The sequence below is a fragment of the Wyeomyia smithii genome, chromosome 2, assembly GCF_029784165.1.
Source record: "Wyeomyia smithii strain HCP4-BCI-WySm-NY-G18 chromosome 2, ASM2978416v1, whole genome shotgun sequence".
Taxonomy (NCBI): Eukaryota; Metazoa; Arthropoda; class Insecta; order Diptera; family Culicidae; genus Wyeomyia; species Wyeomyia smithii.
In genome coordinates, this window is record NC_073695.1 from 83,380,185 (window position 1) to 83,401,675 (window position 21,491).

The following is a 21,491-nucleotide window of genomic DNA, read 5'->3' on the forward strand; positions in this document are numbered from 1 at the left end:
ACCTGCTGAAAAAAATACCTTCCGAACTACTTACTCTCCCTCCCATCATCACCGCACCGCATCATCGCTGCTGCGTCACTGCGATGCGAGATGCAATCCAACCAACATTTATGGGACTCTCAATTATTCTTTTGCTGGTTGCTATCGTTTTTTTCCTACGATGCGCCACGTACGAAGAGAGAATTACAACGGAGCAACGCGCATCACTCTATTCTCAGAGTTGTATGTAGTCAACTGTTGTATTTGTCATCTTCGAGTGACCAAGGCACCAACATTTTATTACGTATTGAGAGGATACAATTTTAGTCATGAACTGTGCACTTCATGATGTGCACAACTCAAGATGAAAAAACAATCAGCTCAAAATCATTTCATTTCCTTCACTGCTGCAGACACGTCGGAAGTAGAAGCAGCCAAAACGAAATCCAAAACAAGCTGAATCTGTGAATCCGAAAGCTCGGAAGCTTTATGGCAAACTTCTGACTAAAACAATGGGGTGTGTTATCATGGATGACGAAAGCTACATAAAACAGGACTATAAGACTCTGCCAGGACCGCAATTTTATACATCACCGAAGGGAAAGGATGTCCCTGGACCAGTGAAAGCCATTTATACCGAAAAATTCGGCAAGAAGGTAATGGTTTGGCGAGCCATTTGTGAATGTGGGAAAATATCTCGTCCATTCATTACGAATGACACAACGAATGGTAAAATTTACGTGAAAGAGTGTTTGCAGAAAAGGTTGTTACCCATGGTTAAGCAGCATAACAATCCTCCAATCTTTTGGCCCGATCTTGCTTCCTGCCATTACTCTAAGAATGCACTAAGGTGGTATAAAACAAATAACGTCACATGTGTCCCAAAGGAGATGAATCCTCCAAACTGCCCTGAAATTCGCCCTATTGAAACTTTTTGGGCTTTGACCAAGGCAAAACTGAGGAAATATGTCAAACCAGCGGACAATATTGAAAAATTTAAAAAAGATTGGCTTAAAGTGGTAAAAATGGTCGGAGAACACACTGTGCAAAAGCTTATGAGTAGTGTTAAGAGAAAAGTTAGAAAACTCGCGTATCCTACGAAAAATAATCCCAACTTGAGTTGAAACTGGAAAGAAAACACTTATTATCTATATTTCAGAATAAAATGACCGGAAAAATCCTATATTTTTTGTTTTATTCAAGAAAGAATATGTATTTATAATTTTCGGAGCAGTCTATAATACAAGTTTTATTTTTGGTTGCAAATAATCAACACGCTTGGTGATAACAAAAAAAATTCTTCCTGCCCCGAACTTTTATTCAAGTATGTGAGCTGGAGTTTTAGTTTTATTTCATCTGTTTTTTCACTGAAACAAAGTTTGTTAAAACAGGTAACACTAATGAACTAAGATTCATAAGTGAAATATTTTTCGACATTGAATATCAGCTGATTTTTTGGTTGAAGACAAATCGATTTTATAAGGATATACGACTAAGTCTGTATTAATAAGATCTGGCGTAGAAAGCTCTATGGTGGATCTGCTGCAATGAGGTAAACAAAGATGAGGAAGAAGAAGACATTTGTCTGTACATATTAGTAACGAAAAACCTAAATTAATCCACCTACCGGTCAGACCCAGCCTTTCTCATTCAAACTTATTATTAATAGATTTACATGAACGCTTCAATCCAATAAATGTGTATTCACTTTTTGGGTTCTAAAATAATGAAGTTGTAATTCAAGTATAAAATATGAAATTTCGACGTAATGTACGTAAATGACTCTTAATTTCGAACAATTCAATCACGAGCGATACCGGGAACATTCAAATGGTACGATACCACATTTAAATTATATTGAGGCCACATATATCGATCAAAGCAGGTATAGTTTTAAATAGCCTTTGAATTTCTTTTCTTTCCATAACTTTTGAACCACATATCAAATTGTTACGAAGTTTGTTATTTGTAAGTTTGAGAGATGACTCGTTCGTATGACACTAGCTTTGTTCAAATAAGTCGTGTAATCTTTGAGATAATAGACTTTCGTTGTTTTATTAACAATTTGATACATAACGGTTGCTTAGTTCGATTATAGCAAATGAAATGGGAACGTATAGGGCAGCCAAATTTTGAAACCACGTGTTAAATAATAATTTATCAGTTAACCCTTAACTAGCCCGTTCATCTGATAATAATATTGATCAAATCGGTTGTGTACTTTCTGAGATAATGAAGTTTCGTGATTTTCACAATTCGGTACATTACAGACGAAGTTGCAGTTCGATTACAGTAAAATTCAATAGGGTGTTATGAGGCAGCTAGACCTTTCATTTGACACTAATTTCGTGAAAATCGGTTCAGCCGTCTCTGAGAAAAGTGAGTGAGTTTATGTATTCTTCGGAATATGTTTCTTTTCATAGCTGGATTTCACATTTTTAAACATAACAGGCAAAGTAATAGTCCGATTGCAAAAAAATTAAAAGGGTCTTATGGGGTAACTAGACCTTTCATATGACACTGATTTTGTGGAAATCGGTCCAGCCATCTCTGAGAAACATGAGTGAAATTGAACAGTCTTCAGAAGACGTTTCTTGTCATAGCTTTTGAACCACATGTTCAATCTAAGTAAAATTCAAAAGTTTAGGGTTTTTAAGATAGCCCGTTCATTTGATACTAATTTTATTGAAATCGGTTGTGTGGTTTCTGAGATAATGATGTTGTGATTTTTACATATTTTCACATAACCTCTAAAATAAAAATCCAATTACAATGAAATTTAATAGGGTCTTATGGGGCACCTAGAAGTTTCATTTGCATATAATTTCATTAAAATCGGTGCAGCCATCTCTGAGAAAAGTGAGTGAAAATTAGAATCTGCACACACACACATACACACACACATACAGAAAATGCTCAGCTCGTCAACCTGAGTCGAGTGATATATGCCATTCGGCCCTTTAGAGCACTTTCATATCTTCGGTTTTGCAAGTGATAGCTATACCTTTCTAGGAGAAAGGCAAAAATTTAAAAAAATTATTAATTAGGAGTAAAATATTCATGCTGAAGAAATAGCGAAATAAAAGAAATGACTTTGAATTTCGTACACTTCAATCACGAGCAATACCGGGAACGTACGAATAGCACAATACCAAATTTAAATTTTGTTGAGGCCATATGTTTTGATCAAAGCAGTTACAGTTTTAAACTGTCTTTGAATTTCGTTTCTTTTCATAACTTTTGAACCACATATCAAATTGCTATGAAATTTCTCACTTGTGAGTTTGAGAGACAACCCGTTCAAATGACACTAGATATGTTCAAATAAGTCATGTGATCTTTGAGATAATAGACTTTCGTTGTTTTTATAATTTAATACATAACGGTTGAAATGAAAATACGATTATAGTCAAATAAAATGGGAACCTATAGGAAATCCAAACTTTTCATTTGACACTAAGATTGTTGAATTTAGTCCAGCCATTTTTGGGAAAACGAGTGAATTTGAAAAGTCACTGGAACATGTTTCTTTTCACAATTTTTGAACCACGTGTTTAATCACTATAAAATTCATCAATTAACCTTTAACTAGCCCGTTCATTTGATACCAATATTGTTCAAATCGGTTGTGTACTTTCTGAGATAATGAAGTTTCGTGATTTTCATATTTTGATACATTACAGACAAAGTAACAGACCGATTACATTGAAATTCAATAGGGTGTTATGAGGCAGCTAGACCTTTCATTTGACACTAATTTCGTGGAAATCGGTTCAGCCATCTCTGAGAAAAGTGAGTGAGTTTAAGTAGTCTTCGGAATATATTTCTTTCAAAGATGGATTTCACATTTTTAAACATAACAGGCAAAGTAATAGTCCGATGGCAAAAAAAAAATCAATAGGGTCTTATGGGGTAATTAGACCTTCCAAATGACATTGATTTTGTGGAAATCGGTTCATCCATCTCTGAGAAACATGAGTGAGATTGAACACTCTCCAGAACACGTTTCTTTAAATAACTTCTGACTCACACGTTCAATCTTCATGAAACTCAAAAGTTAAGGGTTTCTAAGTAGCTCGCTCATTTAAAACCAATTTTGTTAAAATCGGTTGAGTAGTTTCTGAGATAGTGGTGTTTCGTGATTTTCACATTTTTAAACATAACCTCTAAACTAAAAATCCGATTGCAATGAAATTCAATAGGGTCTTATGGGGCAACTAGACCTCTCATTTGCAATTAATTTCATGAAGATCGGTCCAGCCATCTCTGAGAAAATCGAATGAGATTGGGAGAGCGTTACATACACACACACATACACACACACACACATACACACACACACATACAGAAAATGCTCAGCTCATCAAACTTAGTCGATTGATATACGAGATTCGACCCTTCGAAGCACTTTTATACCTTTGGTTTTTCCAGTGATTGCTATACCTTTCTAGGAGAAAGGCAAAAATATATTTTTTCACATTTTTGGCGGTCTATGCAGCAGATATTTTTTGTGTTTTTTACAAAGTTTTATGCCTACGATGATAATAGAAAAACAATTTTTAGGGACTGTCTAATGTAAAACGTTGTATCTCCAAAACAAGAGGAATTAGAAGAAAATTGTTTTCGGTAAAGTTTTTTTTTGGTACATTATCTACATCTTTGCTGTAGTTACCATGCCTCTATAGGGTAAGACTAAAGAGATAGACTTTGCAACGCCACTAGCGGTGGAATTTCCGACTAAACCTGTTGTCATTCTCTAAAACTTTGTATGTACTAAACATTTTCTAGTCATAGTATGTCAATAATGCCAGTATTTTTTGAGCTAGTTTGAATTTTTACATTTTATTCACAATAAATTTTAACACAAAACTAAACAATCCAAAGCCCTAATCTTTTTCAGTAAACCAAAGAGAAGCGTGACATTTTCCGATTTCGGAAATGTTTTAGTCGCTAACCTGTCAACAATAAAAGAATAAAAATTAAAGAATGCTAAAAAGAATCATGTTGTCAAATGCTTTACAAATTCAGCTCGAAAACAGTTAAAATCTGATATGAACTTCTCCTAAAATAGCAAAACAGTTAAGGGGTTATATAACTTTTTGGTCTAGACAAATGAGGGAAGTTTGAATTCATTTTTAGGTGCATAGCATCATTTTCATTGCATCAAAGTGGTATTTTTCTGAAAGTACAGTTTATCAACAACAAAAAATACGTTTGATTTTGAGATATACTAATTAAAACTGGAGTGATGGCCGTTTCCCCGAGACGCTTTTTTAGCAGAGGCTTGCGGTGATCGTGATAGAGACTCAGCAGATCAGCTGAAATCAAAAAACTCATATTATTTCATTAGTTTAGAAGTGTGCCGTGAACGATCGCTTTTATGAGTATTTTGTTTTCAGTGCAAACGAGAGTGTTTTTTCCAAAAAATGCACGTTTTGAGCGCTAAAAACTGCATTAAAAATTTGTTTGCGGCAAAAAGTAACTGTATGTTTCAAAAAGCGATCGCTCAAGGACCGGCGAATTTAATAACGAAAATTTAAAAAAAAATGAGGGAAATCGGTCCAGTAGTTTTTCCGCAATCAGGATCACGGCAGTCATTTTTCGAAAATCACTATTCCGAGATAATCGCGTATAAAGTTTCAAGTTTAGCTTAAGTGGTCGTGGCGAGGCGCGCTGCAAATCGCTCTAACTTTCTTCCTATCTTTATGAAAATTTGTGAAAATGTTCTGAAGATGTTGTATTTGAAGATAATGCAATAAACAAATTTTCTGTTTTTTGAAAACTAAAAAGGTATATAACCCCTTAAGTACACATTAAACTCGGTTTTCGTGTTTCGTTGTTCGAAAAACGTTAAGACCTGGAATGCTGGAGGTGGAATTTTTCGCGAATCAACTAACAAACAATAGCCAAAACTTGTCAAGTGGAGTTGACGAAAAATGTTTCACTCATTTATTAGAAGTTTCACTATTGCAAAGTTACACTTCAAACAGCCATCATCATTGGTCATATACCACGCGTTCTCCCCCCAAAACCTCTGATGTCCACCACCAAAACCTGGGAAAGATATGGGTACAATTTAATCTTGAAAACACAATCTCCTATGAATAATTTTCACCCCCACCATCAAATTCTCCTCCTCCTTGACCAAAACTTCCGCCTCCGAATTCACCACCGCCGCCTCCTACAAAGCCACAGCCTCCTCCGAAACCACCGCCTCCTCCAAAATCACCGCCCCCTCCGAAACCACCACCTTCTCCAAAACCGCCTCCTTCTCCGAAACCGCCGCCTCCTCCAAAACCACCGCCTCCTCCAAAGTCACCACCTCCTCCGAAACCACCTCCTTCTCCGAAGCCGCCGCCTCCTCCGAAACCATCACCGCCATATTGAGCCGTTTCAGCAACTTCCAGATCATCTACTGGCCGTTGAAGAAGCACCTGTGGAACTTGCTTCCCGGATGGCATTGCCAGACCGGTCGCCATGAGACAACCCACAATGATGAATTCCTGCCAATGACAAACCAGGAACATGAACTTTAACATGATTATTTTATCCAAATTAGTTTACACAGAACTTCGTTAAATAACTTTGCTTTTAATAATAAACAAAAACCATACCTTTATCATTTTTGTCAAAAATTTTTCAACACAAGTTGGTCAGTTTAATTCCGGTAAGCACAAACTTCCCTTTTCAAGCAACGTAGTTTAGCATTAAACGAAAACTGTTGTTGTGATCTTTTACAGAAGGAAGGAAGAAGTAACAAAAAAAGATACCAAGAATGATGGTTAATTTCTTGATTAGTTTTACACTCCAATAAAATGAATGGATCGTTTTTAAATTTTCAGTGGCCATTTTTTTCCAACAAAGTATTTGGTATTTTCGAAGTCACCTCGAACCTGAATCGTTTTTTTGTATCGGTCAAAAAATATTATTGTTATTATTGAAACTGCTGAGAAATAAATTTTCATATTAACCTCTTGTTTTTCTTTGGTGCAAGCAGTGTGAACCACCATGAAATGGGGTATTTCCCAATTCAGATTGCACCGATTAAAAGAATTAGTTAACATTAATCCCGCCAACAGCGAATGAAAGAGGAATCGAAAATCAACATAGCTCCGTCGCAGTTATTGTTTTTTGGCGTGGATAATCGCGAGCGCGAGGTGAAACCTAACGCTGTGAGGTGGTTGTAGCAAATGTAGCAGAGTTGAAGCTCTTCCCTAGTGAACTGGTTCACCGATCGGAGTAAAATAACGCGTTCCATCGCAAATAATATAAATAAAATTTTCGATTCGACCTTGACCGATTGAGTTGAAAACATACTTAAGCGTTTCCAGCCAGAATGCTCTGATATTCGATGTCCCCGTTGGCTTAAAGGCAGCTGAAATTGCGCGAAGAATTAAAATGATGCCTGATGATTTTTATCTTTAATGACCAATAACGTAGTATGCCAAGCCCTATGCAGATTAGTTCAGGAAGGCATTGGTGAGTGAAACCTACTCGCTGCTACTGGAGACCGAGGTTAGTAGTGCAAACTTAACTATAGAAAATGACGCACGCCTTGCGAGACAATATATATTTGAAATAGTATTAAAATCACAATTCTGGGTTTATTCATGAAACGCTGAACTAATCACAATTAGAATATTATCATTTGGGACTGTGTCAACACAATAATTCAAAATAATGTTTAAAAAGCAAAGCCTTGGTGCTACATCCCGATTCGGAACTTGACCTTCTGTTTGTTATACACAGACTTCGCAGCCAACTGTTTAGTGTACAGGACAATTGCGGGGCTAGCGCTACGATCCTACTGACACTAACAGTGTCTCCCGAGCCGGGACTCGAACATACGACGACTGGCTTGTTAGGCCAGCATCGTACCTCGAGACCATCTGGGAGGTATAAAATAATGTTTACTAATATCAATATTGTCCAAAAGCTAGGAAAATCATTAAACGAAACCAAAAATCAAAAGAAACTTTTGTCACGTTTATTAAAAATTTCAGTCAGAGAAAAAGGTTTCAAGCTGTGTAATAAATCCAAACTGCAATATAGTTAGAAACTGCTAAGCGGAGTATGAGTTAGATTGATAGATTTAGATTTATTCGTTTACATTAAATGCCAGCCAAACTGAACCTAGCGCCAAAAACATTATTTCGAGTAATCTGCGTTCAATGTGTATTCCTCGTATGTTTTCTGCAAGCAGCCACAGCGAATCTTTGTTATAAAATCATTAAGAATTCATTGTTTTATGAAAGACAGATTATTAATTTTTACGTCTACTGGTAAAAATGACTGTTTGAAAAAAAAATACGCTTGGTTCAATTTGGTCGCACACCGACAAATTGTTAGAGGGAAATTTTATATTATTTATATAAAGTATATAAGGTATAACAAGATCCTGCAAAACCACGCGATGCAATTCTTCAGATAACTAACAGCTCTGATTCAAAATTGAATGACTGGTAAATAACTTCGTGTACTTGCAGACCCTGCAACTTCTGTCTCTACCTGCTCCATGATACGAGTAGACAAGCGAAGATCATGGTAACCAACCCGTGGTGGAACCTCTGTCGTATGCTGACAGGGGAGGGAGAAACGCCAACGATTTACATCAAGATTCCACGCTCAAAAACATCATGAACTCGACGATCACCATACCTTTATCATTTTTGTCAAAGATTTTTCAACACAAGTTGGTCAGTTTATTTCCGGTAAGCACAAACTTCCCTTTTCAAGCAACGTAGTTTAGCATTAAACGAAAACTGTTGCAATGAGGTAACACTCGGTTATTTATATAGAATTTTGATCTTTTACAGAAGGAAGGAGTAAGTAACAAAAAAAGATACCAAGAATGATGGTTGATTTCTTGATTAGTTTTACACTCCAATAAAATGAATGGATCGTTTTTAAATTTTCAGTGGCCATTTTTTTCCAACAAAGTATTTGGTGAAAATTCGAATGTCACCTGGAACCAATATCGTTTTTTTGTATCGGTCAAAAATGTTATTGTTATGATTGAAACTGCTGAGAAATAAATTATCATATTAACCTCTTGTTTTTCTTTGGTGCAAGCAGTGTGAACCACCATGATATGGGGTATTTCCCAATTCAGATTGCACCGATTAAAAGAATTAGTTAACATTAATCCCGCGGACAGCGAATGAAAGAGGAATCGAAAATCAACATAGCTCCGTCGCAGTTATTGTTTTTTGGCGTGGATAATCGCGAGCGCGAGGTGAAACCTAACGCTGTGAGGTGGTTGTAGCAAATGTAGCAGAGCTGAAGCTCTTCCCTAGTGAACTGGTTCACCGATCGGAGTAAAAATAACGCGTTCCATCGCAAATAATATAAATAAAATTCTCGATTCGACCTTGACCGTTCGAGTTGAAAACATACTTAAGCGTTTCCAGCCAGAATGCTCTGATATTCGATGTCCTGCGTGTTGTCTCCGTTTGTTTATAAGCAGCTGAAATTGCGCGAAGAACCAAAATGATGCCTGATGATTTTACTCTTTAATGACCAATAACGTAGTACCGTACTGCATCAAATTTCGAACACTTAAGCTATGATGTAACTTCTTGCACTAAAAAAACAACTAAAAATGAGTTTTCTCGTCGATCTCAAAGGTTCAACATGTTGGTTAATTTATTTTTGTTGCAATTAAGTGCTATTTATATAGAATAAAACATATTTTGTTTATTGAATTAACGGAAATTTAGAACTCGGCTTCGATTCAAATTCCGAACACTTCAATGTAATCACTAAGAGATAGATAGGCACACCGTCTCAACACTGACTGTCACTTTTTTCAACGCCTGCTGGTTCCCTGGAAGTGGTCCTACAGTGAAGAGCAATACATCCCTTGGTAAAAGACATTCCGAGGAACGAAATGGTATATAATAATCATACTTTGGATTACTCTAGCTATAATACTGTGATTTTTATTCCAAAGTGTTCGAAGTTTGAGACTGTTCTAAGTTTGAGTCAAAACGGTATGCCAAGCCCAATGCAGATTAGTTCAGGAAGGAATTGGTGAGTGAAACCTACTTGCTGCTACTGGAGACCGAGGTTAGTAGTGCAAACATTACTATAAAAAATGACGCACACATTGTGAGACAATATATATTTGAAATCACAATCAACAATATCGGTTTATAAGTAAATCGAAACTAATTAATTATGGCTACCTCAAATAATAATCACTAGTTGTGCGTATCCCACAAAATTTTGGTTCCTTCTCGTACACATAAACCGAACTATTATGTATATGAAATTACATTGAATTCTGAGTTTATTCATAAAATGCTGAACTAATCACAATTAGAATATTATCATTTGGAACTGGGTCAACACAATAATTCAAAATAATGTTTAAAAGCAAAGCAAAGCCTTGGTGATACTTTCCGACTCGGAACTTGACCTTCTGTTTGTTATACACAGACTTCGCAGCCAACTGTTTAGTGTACAGGACAATTGCTGGGCTAGCGCTACGATCCTACTGACACTAACAGTGTCTCCCGAGCCGAGACTCGAACATACGACGACTGGCTTGTTAGGCCACCATCGTATCTCGAGACCATCTGGAAGGTATAAAATAATGTTTACGAATATCAATATTGTCCAAAAGCTAGGAAAATCATAAAGCGAAATCAAATATTAAACGAAACTTTTGCAACGTTTATTAAAAATTTCAGTCAGAGAAAAAGATTTCAAGCTATGTAATAAATCTAACTTGCAATGTAGATAGAAACTATTAAGTGGAGTATGAGTGATATTGATAGATTTAGACTTATTCGCATACATTAAATGGCAGTCAAACTGAACCTAGCGCCAAAAACATTATTTCGAGTAATCTGCGTTCAATGTGTATTCCTCGTATGTTTTCTGCAAGCAGCCACAGCGAATCTTTGTTATAAAATCATTAAGAATTCGTTGTTTTATGAAAGACAGATTATTATTTTTTTCTTCTACTGGTAAAAATGACTCAGTTTGAAAAAAATTACGCTTGGTTCAATTTGGTCGCAAACCGACAAATTGCTAGATTTAACAGGGAAATTTTATATTATTTATATAAAGTATATAAGGTATAACACGATCCTGCAAAACCACGCGATGTAATTATTCAGATAACTAACAGCTCTGATTCAAAATTGAATGACTGGTAAATAACTTCGTGTACTTGCAGACCCTGCAACTTCTGTCTCTACCTGCTCCATGATACGAGTAGACAAGCGAAGATCATGGTAACCAACCCGTGGTGGTACCTCTGTCGTATGCTGACAGGGGAGGGAGAAGGGATCTCCCCTGTCACCCAAGTTAAAGGCGGTTCACGATAGCGTCTGACCCGAAATAGGGGCTGAATTGAAAAACGTGTTATATCCAATGATATAGCAAAGATCACGAGACTCGGTAGCGTGGCCCTTGTGAGGCAAATTACTTAAACAATTTCACTACGAACAGTCAAACATATATATCTCGTAATATTCGATATGGACCTAGGCAACGAAAAACAGACCATGAGTGGAAACTCAGTACCTGGAAATGCAAGTTGCTGAATTTACTTAATTTATTCGTTACATGAAACTCAATAAATTACTTACTTTACTTCTGCGGTGACAGACCGATTATGGATGCAGCACCGAGTCCAAAATATTTTGCCATATCACTCGGTCTTGGTCTGCTATCCTCTATTCGCCTCTAACACTTATTATGCAGGTACGGGCATTTCGTGGACAGCACACATCTCGAGTCTATCCCAAAGTCGACGGCCTCTATTGGGATTCCTGCCAAATATAATGTTTGCTGATCGTTCCTTCGCCATTCTAGTTACATGCCCAATCCACTGAGAACTGCCGTGTTTCATCCGCTTGACTATATCCGCCGATTTGTACACTTCATGGTTTATGTGTCTGCTCCAAGCACCATTTTTCACTTTGCCGCCAACGATTTACATCAAGATTCCACGCTCAAAAACATCATGAGCTCGACGATCAGCCTCCTTCATTGTTCATACTTCATGGTCATAGAGAGCCACCGAGAGAATCAGTGTTTTATAGAGTGCTGATTCTGTACGGGTTTGCAGGTTGCGGGACCTCAGCTGGTTAAGCAAACAATAGAAGGTAATGTTTGCGGTCGCTATCCGCCTTTTTATCTCACGGCTAACCTCATTTTCGCACGTCACCAATGTACCCAGGGATATAAATTTGTTTTTTACTTAAAATGATTTCATATCTATCCCAACCGCAGCACCAATATCTGACGGGCTACCATGCTCTCTACCAGCCACCATGTACTTTGTTTTAGCAGAATTTATGAAAAGCCCAAGTTTCGCAGCTTCCATCTTGAGAGGTCCTAAACCTCTTCCTCCACTTTACGGTTAATATCAATGTTGTAGGTAACGCCCGCAAAACCTAGGAGCATATGAGACTTTGTCATGGTGCCGCTTCTCAGCCTGCAAATTGAATTCTCGATCAAATTTGGAGAATTTGTCGCAAGGTAATCATTTGGTCTGTGGTAGAGCGTCCTTCTCGAAAACCACATTGATATTCGCCAACAAAACATTATGCGGGAGAAAATTTTATACATCGTATTGAGGAAAGTTACGCCCCGATTGTTACAACAGTCCCGGCGGTGACCTTTTTTGTAGCTCGCGCATGTAAGATCCTCAGCTATACAGCTATTCGCTCCTTACTTGCTGTTCTTCAGCTCTTCAACTGCTTTCTTCAACTCATCCATGGTTGATGAAACCGCAGATTGTTCATCATTTTGAATAGAAATCCTGCTAGTTTGGACGTCCCTGTCTTCCTCGCCGTTTTGGAGCATACTAAAATGTTGTTTCCAACGCCTGGCCACCTCTGATTTACCGGTAATCAGGTTCTCCTCACTGTCGTTGCACATGACAGACTCAGACACGTTTCGGTTCCTGATTCCGTCAATCTTTTTGTATAAGCTCCTAGCATCGTGCCTGTAGAAGCATTCCTCCACCTCTGCAAAAGCACGCTTCCAATGCACAGTGGTTTAAAAGTCGATTTTGACGCGCTAAATTGATAACTCCACGTAAGTTGGATATACAATTATGACGTCTTCAGCAAAAATGGTGGGTAATACCTCCTGCATCTTTTGGTGCTATGAGATTTGTGATTAATCTCCCCAAAAGTGAGATGAAAAATTTATTTTTTTGCTCCATCGAGATACAGAGTTGGTGTCTTCGGTAAAGTTCTCATCAGCAGAAAGTCGTGGACTAGCGAAACCACCAGCGTTTGAAAGTTCTATTGTTATACTTTCATATGCTTACTACCGAATCTGCATCTACCTGCACCTAAGAAAGATACAGTAATTTGAAATATGGCGAAAAAGAAATAAAAAATAGCCCATAACTCATGGTTTTTCAAACAATACGAATATAGTACCTTCCAAACAGTTGTGTATATTGATGCTACTAACAACTTTGTAGAACATAGTGAAGGCCTAGAAAATAGAAAAAATATGTTTCAATGAAAAATGTGTTTTGACAGGTCTATTTTCAATAAAAACTCTCTAAGTCAATTTGAGTAACAGATGCGAATTTTTTGTCTTCGACAAAGTTAGTTGTATTGGTTATACCTATAACTTTACCGAAGACACCAACTCTGTATCTCGATGGAGCAAAAAAATAAATTTTTCATCTCACTTTTGAGGAGATTAATCAAAAATCTCATAGCATCAAAAGATGCAGAAGATATTACCCACCATTTTTGCTGAAGACGTCATAAATTTATATCCAACGTACGTGGAATTATCAATTTAGCGCGTCAAAATCGACTTTTAAACCACTGTGCAATGCTGACGTTTCTTCCGGCGATGGACTTCAGTGGCTCTAGCTGCCATTTTAATAGTTTCTTTCATCTAGTTTCTCCAATTCATCCGGCATACTTGTATCAGTTTGTTCGTCGTACGAATACAGAATTTTTTTCCATCGTACAATATGAAAATGTCGATGATTTCAAAGCCTCCAGACGTTCTTGAAATCACATCACGATCTGTAGTCTGCGTTAGAGAAAAAACCAAAACCAAAACTCGGTACAACCTAGTAATCTAGAATGGATGCAATGGAACATATAAAGATACGAAGATGGTTTGAATCTAGGGTTGAAAGTACTTTTTCTTTATCAACAGTGATGACGTAGAACTTCAAAAACATTGTAAAAAAACAGTATTCGATTTTTTCAAGATTTTTTAACCAGTTTCAAGTTTTGAGATGAAAATTCCCTGATGCGCCATGAAACAATGCGGAATTTATTAACCGTTTCAAATGGATTTTTATCGTTGACCGAGATCTACGTCATAACCAAGAAGCACGTTTTTTTGCCAATATTTTGCTACTAATACAGACAAATGTCTTCTTCTTTCTCACCTGTATATATCTACTTGCTTCGGATGGATTACTTCCTTCAGTGGACCACCCTGACGAAAAACTATTAATTCTGTTAATACAGATAAATTCGAATTTACAAATGTTTTTCGCGATTTTCGTGCAGATCCTGGTTCCAGATTCCCGATGGAAGTTTCCAGGAAATTCCTAAAGTTTTCGCATAAAGTGAGTTAATCTGACTGGTGGTCTATTGAAGCACGTGATCCAGTTAAGATAGTTTTACCCTATATTTTCTTCTGAAGATTTTGCAATCATCTCTGGCGGTTAAGGTCACAGTGTAGTACCTTTGGTAAGTGTTGATAGGGTAGATTAACTTATAATGGACTGCTCTTCTTTCTTACCCTCTGGTGGACCACCCCACAGTGGCTTCTAACAGTAATGTCGCGAACTTAATTCTGTAATGTTCAAGTGCTTCACTTTAGAACTGTATTGTCTTCGGAGCAATTGCTTGTATTAAAATTGCTCACATTATGGTGTTATGTAACAATAGCCATAGCCTACTATGACAAAAATAAAATTTGTAACTTTTTTGTTTCTGCGTGAAACTCAAAGTTGTCTTGAGCAAAGTTGTAGAAAATTTTATTACAAACCACTTTGCCAACAGGTTTCATTTGACAATGTCCGTAAATTCAGTTTTTTGCTTCTAACTTTTTTGTTTGTTTTTTTTTTTTTTTTATCTAAATACAATGTTCTAAAGAATTGTAGGTCTTATCATGTTTTACAAATTTTATGAAGACACTATGTTAAGACTGGTTCAAAAGATACAAGCAATTTTAACAATATTTTACCCTATTTTCAACTGCGGATTGGAGAAAAAGGGGTACGCCAGAAAGTTCACACTCACCGCCAGGGCCGGATTTACGATTGTGGGGGCCCGGGTCCCAGTTATAGTGGGGGCCCCAAAATAAAACAAAACTGTTTTTTATCGTACGAGTTAAAAGCATTTATTTGCTATTGAAAAATTACCAAAAATTTGTTAGAATTTTTCTTAAGCCCTATTTAGAGTTCCAAACGAAGTGAAAATCTCATACAACATGTTCATTTTTTCACGCTCGTGAAAAATGCAACCTGCAAAAATTTCACTTCGCTTGGAACTGTAAACAAATCCGATCCAGCGAAATCTATGGTTGTGGATCTCATCTTTTTCACTTGGGTTTATTTCTTTCTTTCTTTGCAAGCGCTAGTGAGTTTCTATTCTGTCAGTTGCAGCCAATTTTCACTTCGCTCGGAGTGTAAACTCGTGAGTTTCGCTTCACTTAAACTATAAACTGCAGGGTGGTGAAATACCTGCGTGTTCCACAAACGGGTTTTCACGACAGATTCCACAAGCAAAAATTTACGCTATTTCACTTGTCAAATTGGAACTGTAAACTATGCTTTACGAGTTTTTTTGCAGAAAACTTATTAATTAAATAATCAACATTAAACATCTTCAGTATACTCGTACTCGAAACTTAATAATGATAAGTTTGACTGCCTTTCATTCTTCACAGTCGCACGCAACCTATTTTAATAAGTTTCATCTTCAAATTTTTTTCTTGATACCTGAAAAAAAAACTACCGCAATTTGAAAAAAATGCGATCCACAGGCAAAAATTTGCACACAATTTGAGAAAGACTGCGCAAAATACTCTAGGCGTTTAATGCGCGCTGGTTCGATTCGAATGGTGTGTTAATGTGTGTCGTTCCAAGAGAATCCAAGGTGAACTCTTATGGATGTAGTTGTGATATTGGCGCTTGCGAAAAAATAACACTAAAGGAAAGTGTCAGATTGAAATGGTCTGTTCAAATTTTCTTACTGTAAATCGAACTTTTGATTAAATCTCATTTTTAAAGAGAAAACATCTTTTTGTCGATTTGTGGGGGCCCTAAAAATGTGGGCCCGGGCCCCGGGCCCCCCCATAAATCCGGCTCTGCTCACCGCCTTTTGAAGCTTCAGGTTAGTACTACAAAATGGTGGAAAAGTTACTCGTTCGACTCATCACAATTTAGAGAACAAGCGTTATACGTGTTGGTTGTTTTGCACATTATTCCTTCAGCAGCAACTCCTTTTCTATAGTGGACCACCACCCGACAGGTTAACGTCAACTCGAGGGATTTTCAAAAACCTTCCATCGGGAAACATTTTACTTAGCCAATCTCAATTACAAAAATCATAAATCCCGATTTATGTTAAGGGAAATGGAGTTAAGCTGACTGGTGGTCCACTACAGATTAATAAAAGGTCCATTTCCTACAGTGAACCACTCGTCAAATTAACTCAATTTCTCTTGCATTACAAGTCGGAATTTATGAATGTTTCTCGTCATCCTGATGCAGGTTGGCTAGATAAGATGTTTTTCGATGGAAGTTTTCTGAAAGTTCCTCGATTTTTCACATAAATTGAGTTAATCTGGCGGGTGGTCCACTATAGGAATGGGGTCCACTATAGATTATTTTACCCTAGTTTGTCAATAGTTAATTGGAAGTGCTTGTTTGGTTCGATGTTACCCCCTCCCCCCATTTTTATCCAATGAACGCTGCTACCCACCCATTATGGGAGTTTTGATGGATAAAAAAACTTTGGGGCTTGCCGGTGAGAAAACCTAATTTGCTTGGCAACATCAATGACCGTAGGCGTAACCTTTTTAGATAATTCCGATCGGAAAAGTCTTGCGATCACGCTTCAAAAGTTCAAGAGATAAAGAGCCAAACTCGAAGAAGTGGGAAGTATAGACTGTTCCGAAAATTATAAATACATCTTCTTTTTTGAATAAAACAAAAAATACAGGATTTTTCGGGTCATTTTATTCTGAAATATAGATTATAAGTGTTTGCTTTCCAGTTTCAATTCAAGTTGGGATTATTTTTCGAGGATACGCGAGTTCGCTAACTTTTCTCTTAACACTACTCATAAGCTTTTGCACAGTGTGTTATCCGACCATTTTTACCACTTTAAGCCAATCTTTTTTAAATTTTTCAATATTGTCCGCTGGTTTGACATATTACCTCAGTTTTGCCTTAGTCAAAGCCCAAAAGTTTCAATAGGGCGAATTTCAGGGCAGTTTGGAGGATTCATCTCCTTTGGGACACATGTGACGTTATTTGTTTTATACCACCATCCTAAGAGTAATGGCAGGAAGCAAGATCGGGCCAAAAGATTGGAGGATTGTTATGCTGCTTAACCATGGGTAACAACCTTTTCTGCAAACACTTTTTCACGTAAATTTTACCATTCATTGTGTCATTCGTAATGAATGGACGAGATATTTTCCCACAGAGATATTTTCCACATACCTTCTTGCCGAATTTTTCGGTGTAAATGGCTTTCACTGGTCCAGGGACATCCTTTCCCTTCGGTGATGTATAAAATTGCGGTCCTGGCAGAGTCTTATAGTCCTGTTTTATGTAGGTTTCGTCATCCATGATAACACACCCCATTTTTTTGGTCAGAAGTTTGTCATAAAGCTTCCGAGCTCTCGGTTTCACAGATTCAGCTTGTTTTGGATTTCGTTTTGGCTGCTTCTGCTTCCGACAGACCCATTCTTCCCTTGGCACGCATAACGTTACTCGCCGAGGTTCCAAGCTTTCTCGCCACATCTCGCACTTATACTGAAGGATGCCGCTTGTAGTATTCCTTAACCTTTTTGTCCATTGTGGGATCAACAGGCCCGGGTTTTCTACCACGTCTTGGGGCATCAGTAAATGTGCACTCTCCACAATACTTCCGCAATGCGGTTTGAACTGCTCCGACACTTATACCTTCTTCTCTGGCTAATTATAGAAAGACCACTCACGGTGCCCCATTTGTGCACAATTCGCTTTCTTTGCTCGGGAGAAAGGCCACGCATTTTCAAAATTTCGCACTAAATGTTAGAAAAAATGACAGCATCTGTTTTTTTTGGATGTAAACAACAGGACGCAGCCAACGTTTGGTTGAATACTGCACGTTATTTGAAATGACGGTTGATCGTAAGTGTATTTATAATTATCGGAACTGTCTATACTTTTCACGTGGTAAACAGTATCACCGATGCTATACTAAAGGCGAAGTGATGCGGAACGCGATTTTGCCCACGTAATAAATAACATCAACAAGTTAAAAAATATCTGAGAACGCTTCGTTTCCAGTATATCATCTAGTTGAGGTGAGCTAGCGAACAAAACACTGGCGTGTCCAAATAGACATTTGAAACTGGGACGCCACGGGAGGGATTTTGTATGTTCTCCTGCAGAAATGCACACAAGCGCGAAGCTGTCATTCATTTTGTTACTTTTAGTTTGTTTCACAAGAATTTGTTCAAATGCAATAAATCTATTTGTGTTGTTGATTAGAAATATCTTCTACACCCGCAAAAATAATCACAAAATCACCAGGAGATCACCTGACTATCTAACAACCAATCAAATGGACCACGCCCATGGCCGATTTTCCTCAAACCGCACAAATAGAAAAACAGAGCCACAGGATTTTCAGAATTTGGGAGGAAGAGACACTGCTGGAGGAAGAGACACAGAGCGACAGCGACAGAGGAAAAGAACCGTGCCAGGAGCCGCAAGCTCACTGCAGCTACGCGTAAGAGCTGAGAGAGATACAGGAAGGCAAGAGCTGCCGAAAATAGAGTCCACCGTTGGAAGAAGCGCGAGCACGTAGGTGCTCGCCAGCGCAGAGAACAGCTATACGGAGCTTCTATAGAACAGCCAACGGAGTTAGAAGCAGGAATTTCCCTGTGCCGGTCATGCGTAATGACAAGGACGGCAACCTGTTTACTGATAAACCGACGGTTGCAACCAGGTGGAAAGAGCATTTTCAAGCGCTATTGAACGATGAGGAGCTGGATAGGCAGAGCAGGAACAGGATGACGATTATGAGTGACGAACAAGCTGTGAAGCTACCAACAGAAGAGGAGATGAAAAAGGCGATTACTGACCTGAAAAACGGCAAGGCCGCTGGGAAGGACGGTATCCCGGCCGAACTTCTAAAAGCAGGAAGCGAGCGGCTGTACTATGCGATCCACCAGGTAATACTAAGGATCTGGGCGGATGAACAATGGCCGAACGACTGGTTGAAAGGCCTCATATGCCTTATCTATAAGAAGGGTCATCGATGGGATTGTTGCAACAATCGAGACATTACGTTGCTCAACTCCGCATATAAAGTGCTCTCCCGTATCCTGTTCTACAGATTGAGACGGAATCCTTTATTGGCGAATACCAGACTGGTTTTCGACAGGGGCTTTCCACGACGGATCAAATTTCCACCCTGCTACAGATCCTCGATAAGTTCCGGGAGTACAACTTGCAGACCCACCATCTGTTTATAGATTTTAAGGCGGCTCACGCATCAGTGAAAAGAAACGAGCTGCGGCAGATAATGCTGGAACACGGTTAAGGCTGATTCGAATGACGCTGGAGGTATCGAAATCAGGCATGCGGATAGCTGGCGAGATATCAGCCGCGTCCGTTACGTGAGATGGAAGCAGAGGGAAGCGCTCTCTAACTTACTGTTCAACATCGCCCTTGAAGTACGAGGAGCAAAGAGACGGTACGATCATCACGAAATCTCACATGCTCCTTGGTTTTGCGGACGACATTGATATCATCGTAATCGACCGTAGGGCCGTGGAGCAGGCCTTCATGCCTTTCAAAAGGAAAGCTGCGCGATTGGGACTTGTCATTAACTCTACCAAAACAAAGTACATGGTAGCTGTTAGGTAGCGTGGAAGTTCCCGTGGTGTTGGTGCTGAGGTGGAGATAGATGGGGAACGATTTGAAGTGGTTGATGAATTCGTTTATCTTGGTACGATTGTGACATGTGACAACGGTATGAACCGTGAAGTGAAATGACGAGTTGCAGCTGCAAACAGGGCCTTTTACGTAGTATTTCATCACAAATGATATTACCCCATCCAAATGCCCAAAATTCTGCCCAAACAAACAAGGACATTTTTTTTGGAAAAAAATGATATGAATATAAGTTTTTTGAAAATCGAATTTCCAGCAAATTTTTAATAACCTTAAAAAACTATGTTTAATCGCAGTTTGTCTCATTTCTTAGAGTTTGCTCAAACACAAAATTTGAACAACATGACAGCCATTGGTAGTCAACCACGCACTCTTCTAAAATTTATCCATAATGATGCTGATGATGATGTCCACCACCAAAACCTGGAAAATATATGAGTTCGGTTCAATTTGAAAAACACAATACCCTACAAAAAATTGCTAACCTCTTCCGTATCCACCACCACCAAATCCTCTTCCTCCGGGACCAAAACCGCCGCCTCCGTATCCACCACCTCCAAAGCCGCCTCCTCCGAAACCTCTACCTCCGAAACCACCACCTCCGAAACCTCCACCTCCGTAACCACCACGACCATATTGAGCCGTTTCAGCGCCTTCTAGGTCGTCACCATCTACTGACTGTTGAAGAAGCCCGACGCTAGGATCATCACTGCGATACGCGTTCTGATCCTGTGGAACTTGCTCCACGGATGGCATTGCCAGGCTGGCTGCAATGAGACCTACGATGATGATTTCCTGCCAATAATAAACAGAATGTTCTTATCCGTGAACTTGAACTTAAATATTTTATTTAATTACGTTTCACAATTTTGATTTTATATATGAACAATAACCGTACCTTCATCATTTTTGGCAGATTTTCAGGTGAGCACAAAGTTCCGTTTTCTAACGACGTAGTTTAACAGTAAACGAAAACTGTCGAAATAAGATAACACTCGGTTATTTATATAGAATTTTAATCCCCCACAGAATTCTCCAGAAAGGAACAGAAAAGATACTACAAAGGATGGATAATTTCTTGATTAGTTATACACTGCGGTAAAATGTAAAAGGAGTTTCCAAATTTGTAGTTGTCAGACACACTACAATTCAACAAAGTTAATGGTAAAAATTTGAATAGCACCCCGAATCAGATTTTTTTTTTGTGTCGGATAAGGTATTTTTGTCATTACTAAAAACACTAAAAGTAATTCATAATTTTAGCCTCATATTTTACTTTGGTGCAAGCTGTGTGAACCACAAAAAAATGGGGATTTTTACGCTTCTGGTTGCACCGAATTGAGAGAATAAGAAATAAGACATTTATCTCTAAAAACGA

The 21,491-nt window shown here is 38.2% G+C and overlaps 2 protein-coding genes across 2 annotated transcripts; both read right to left on the reverse strand.

Annotated features, from left to right (window-relative positions):
- Positions 1-6,077: 6,077 nt before the first annotated feature.
- On the reverse strand, positions 6,078-6,602 carry LOC129719725 (uncharacterized). Its single transcript, XM_055671122.1, has 3 exons — positions 6,594-6,602; positions 6,260-6,482; positions 6,078-6,229 (listed from the first exon to the last, which is right to left on the reverse strand). The coding sequence occupies exons 1-3, from the start codon at positions 6,600-6,602 to the stop codon at positions 6,078-6,080; spliced, it is 384 nt and encodes a 127-aa protein (XP_055527097.1).
- Positions 6,603-20,342: 13,740 nt separating this feature from the next.
- LOC129723032 (keratin, type I cytoskeletal 10-like) lies at positions 20,343-21,090 on the reverse strand. The gene is made up of 3 exons (XM_055676971.1): positions 21,012-21,090; positions 20,599-20,908; positions 20,343-20,536 (listed from the first exon to the last, which is right to left on the reverse strand). The coding sequence occupies exons 1-3, from the start codon at positions 21,018-21,020 to the stop codon at positions 20,496-20,498; spliced, it is 360 nt and encodes a 119-aa protein (XP_055532946.1). The 5' UTR covers positions 21,021-21,090; the 3' UTR covers positions 20,343-20,495.
- Positions 21,091-21,491: the final 401 nt, after the last annotated feature.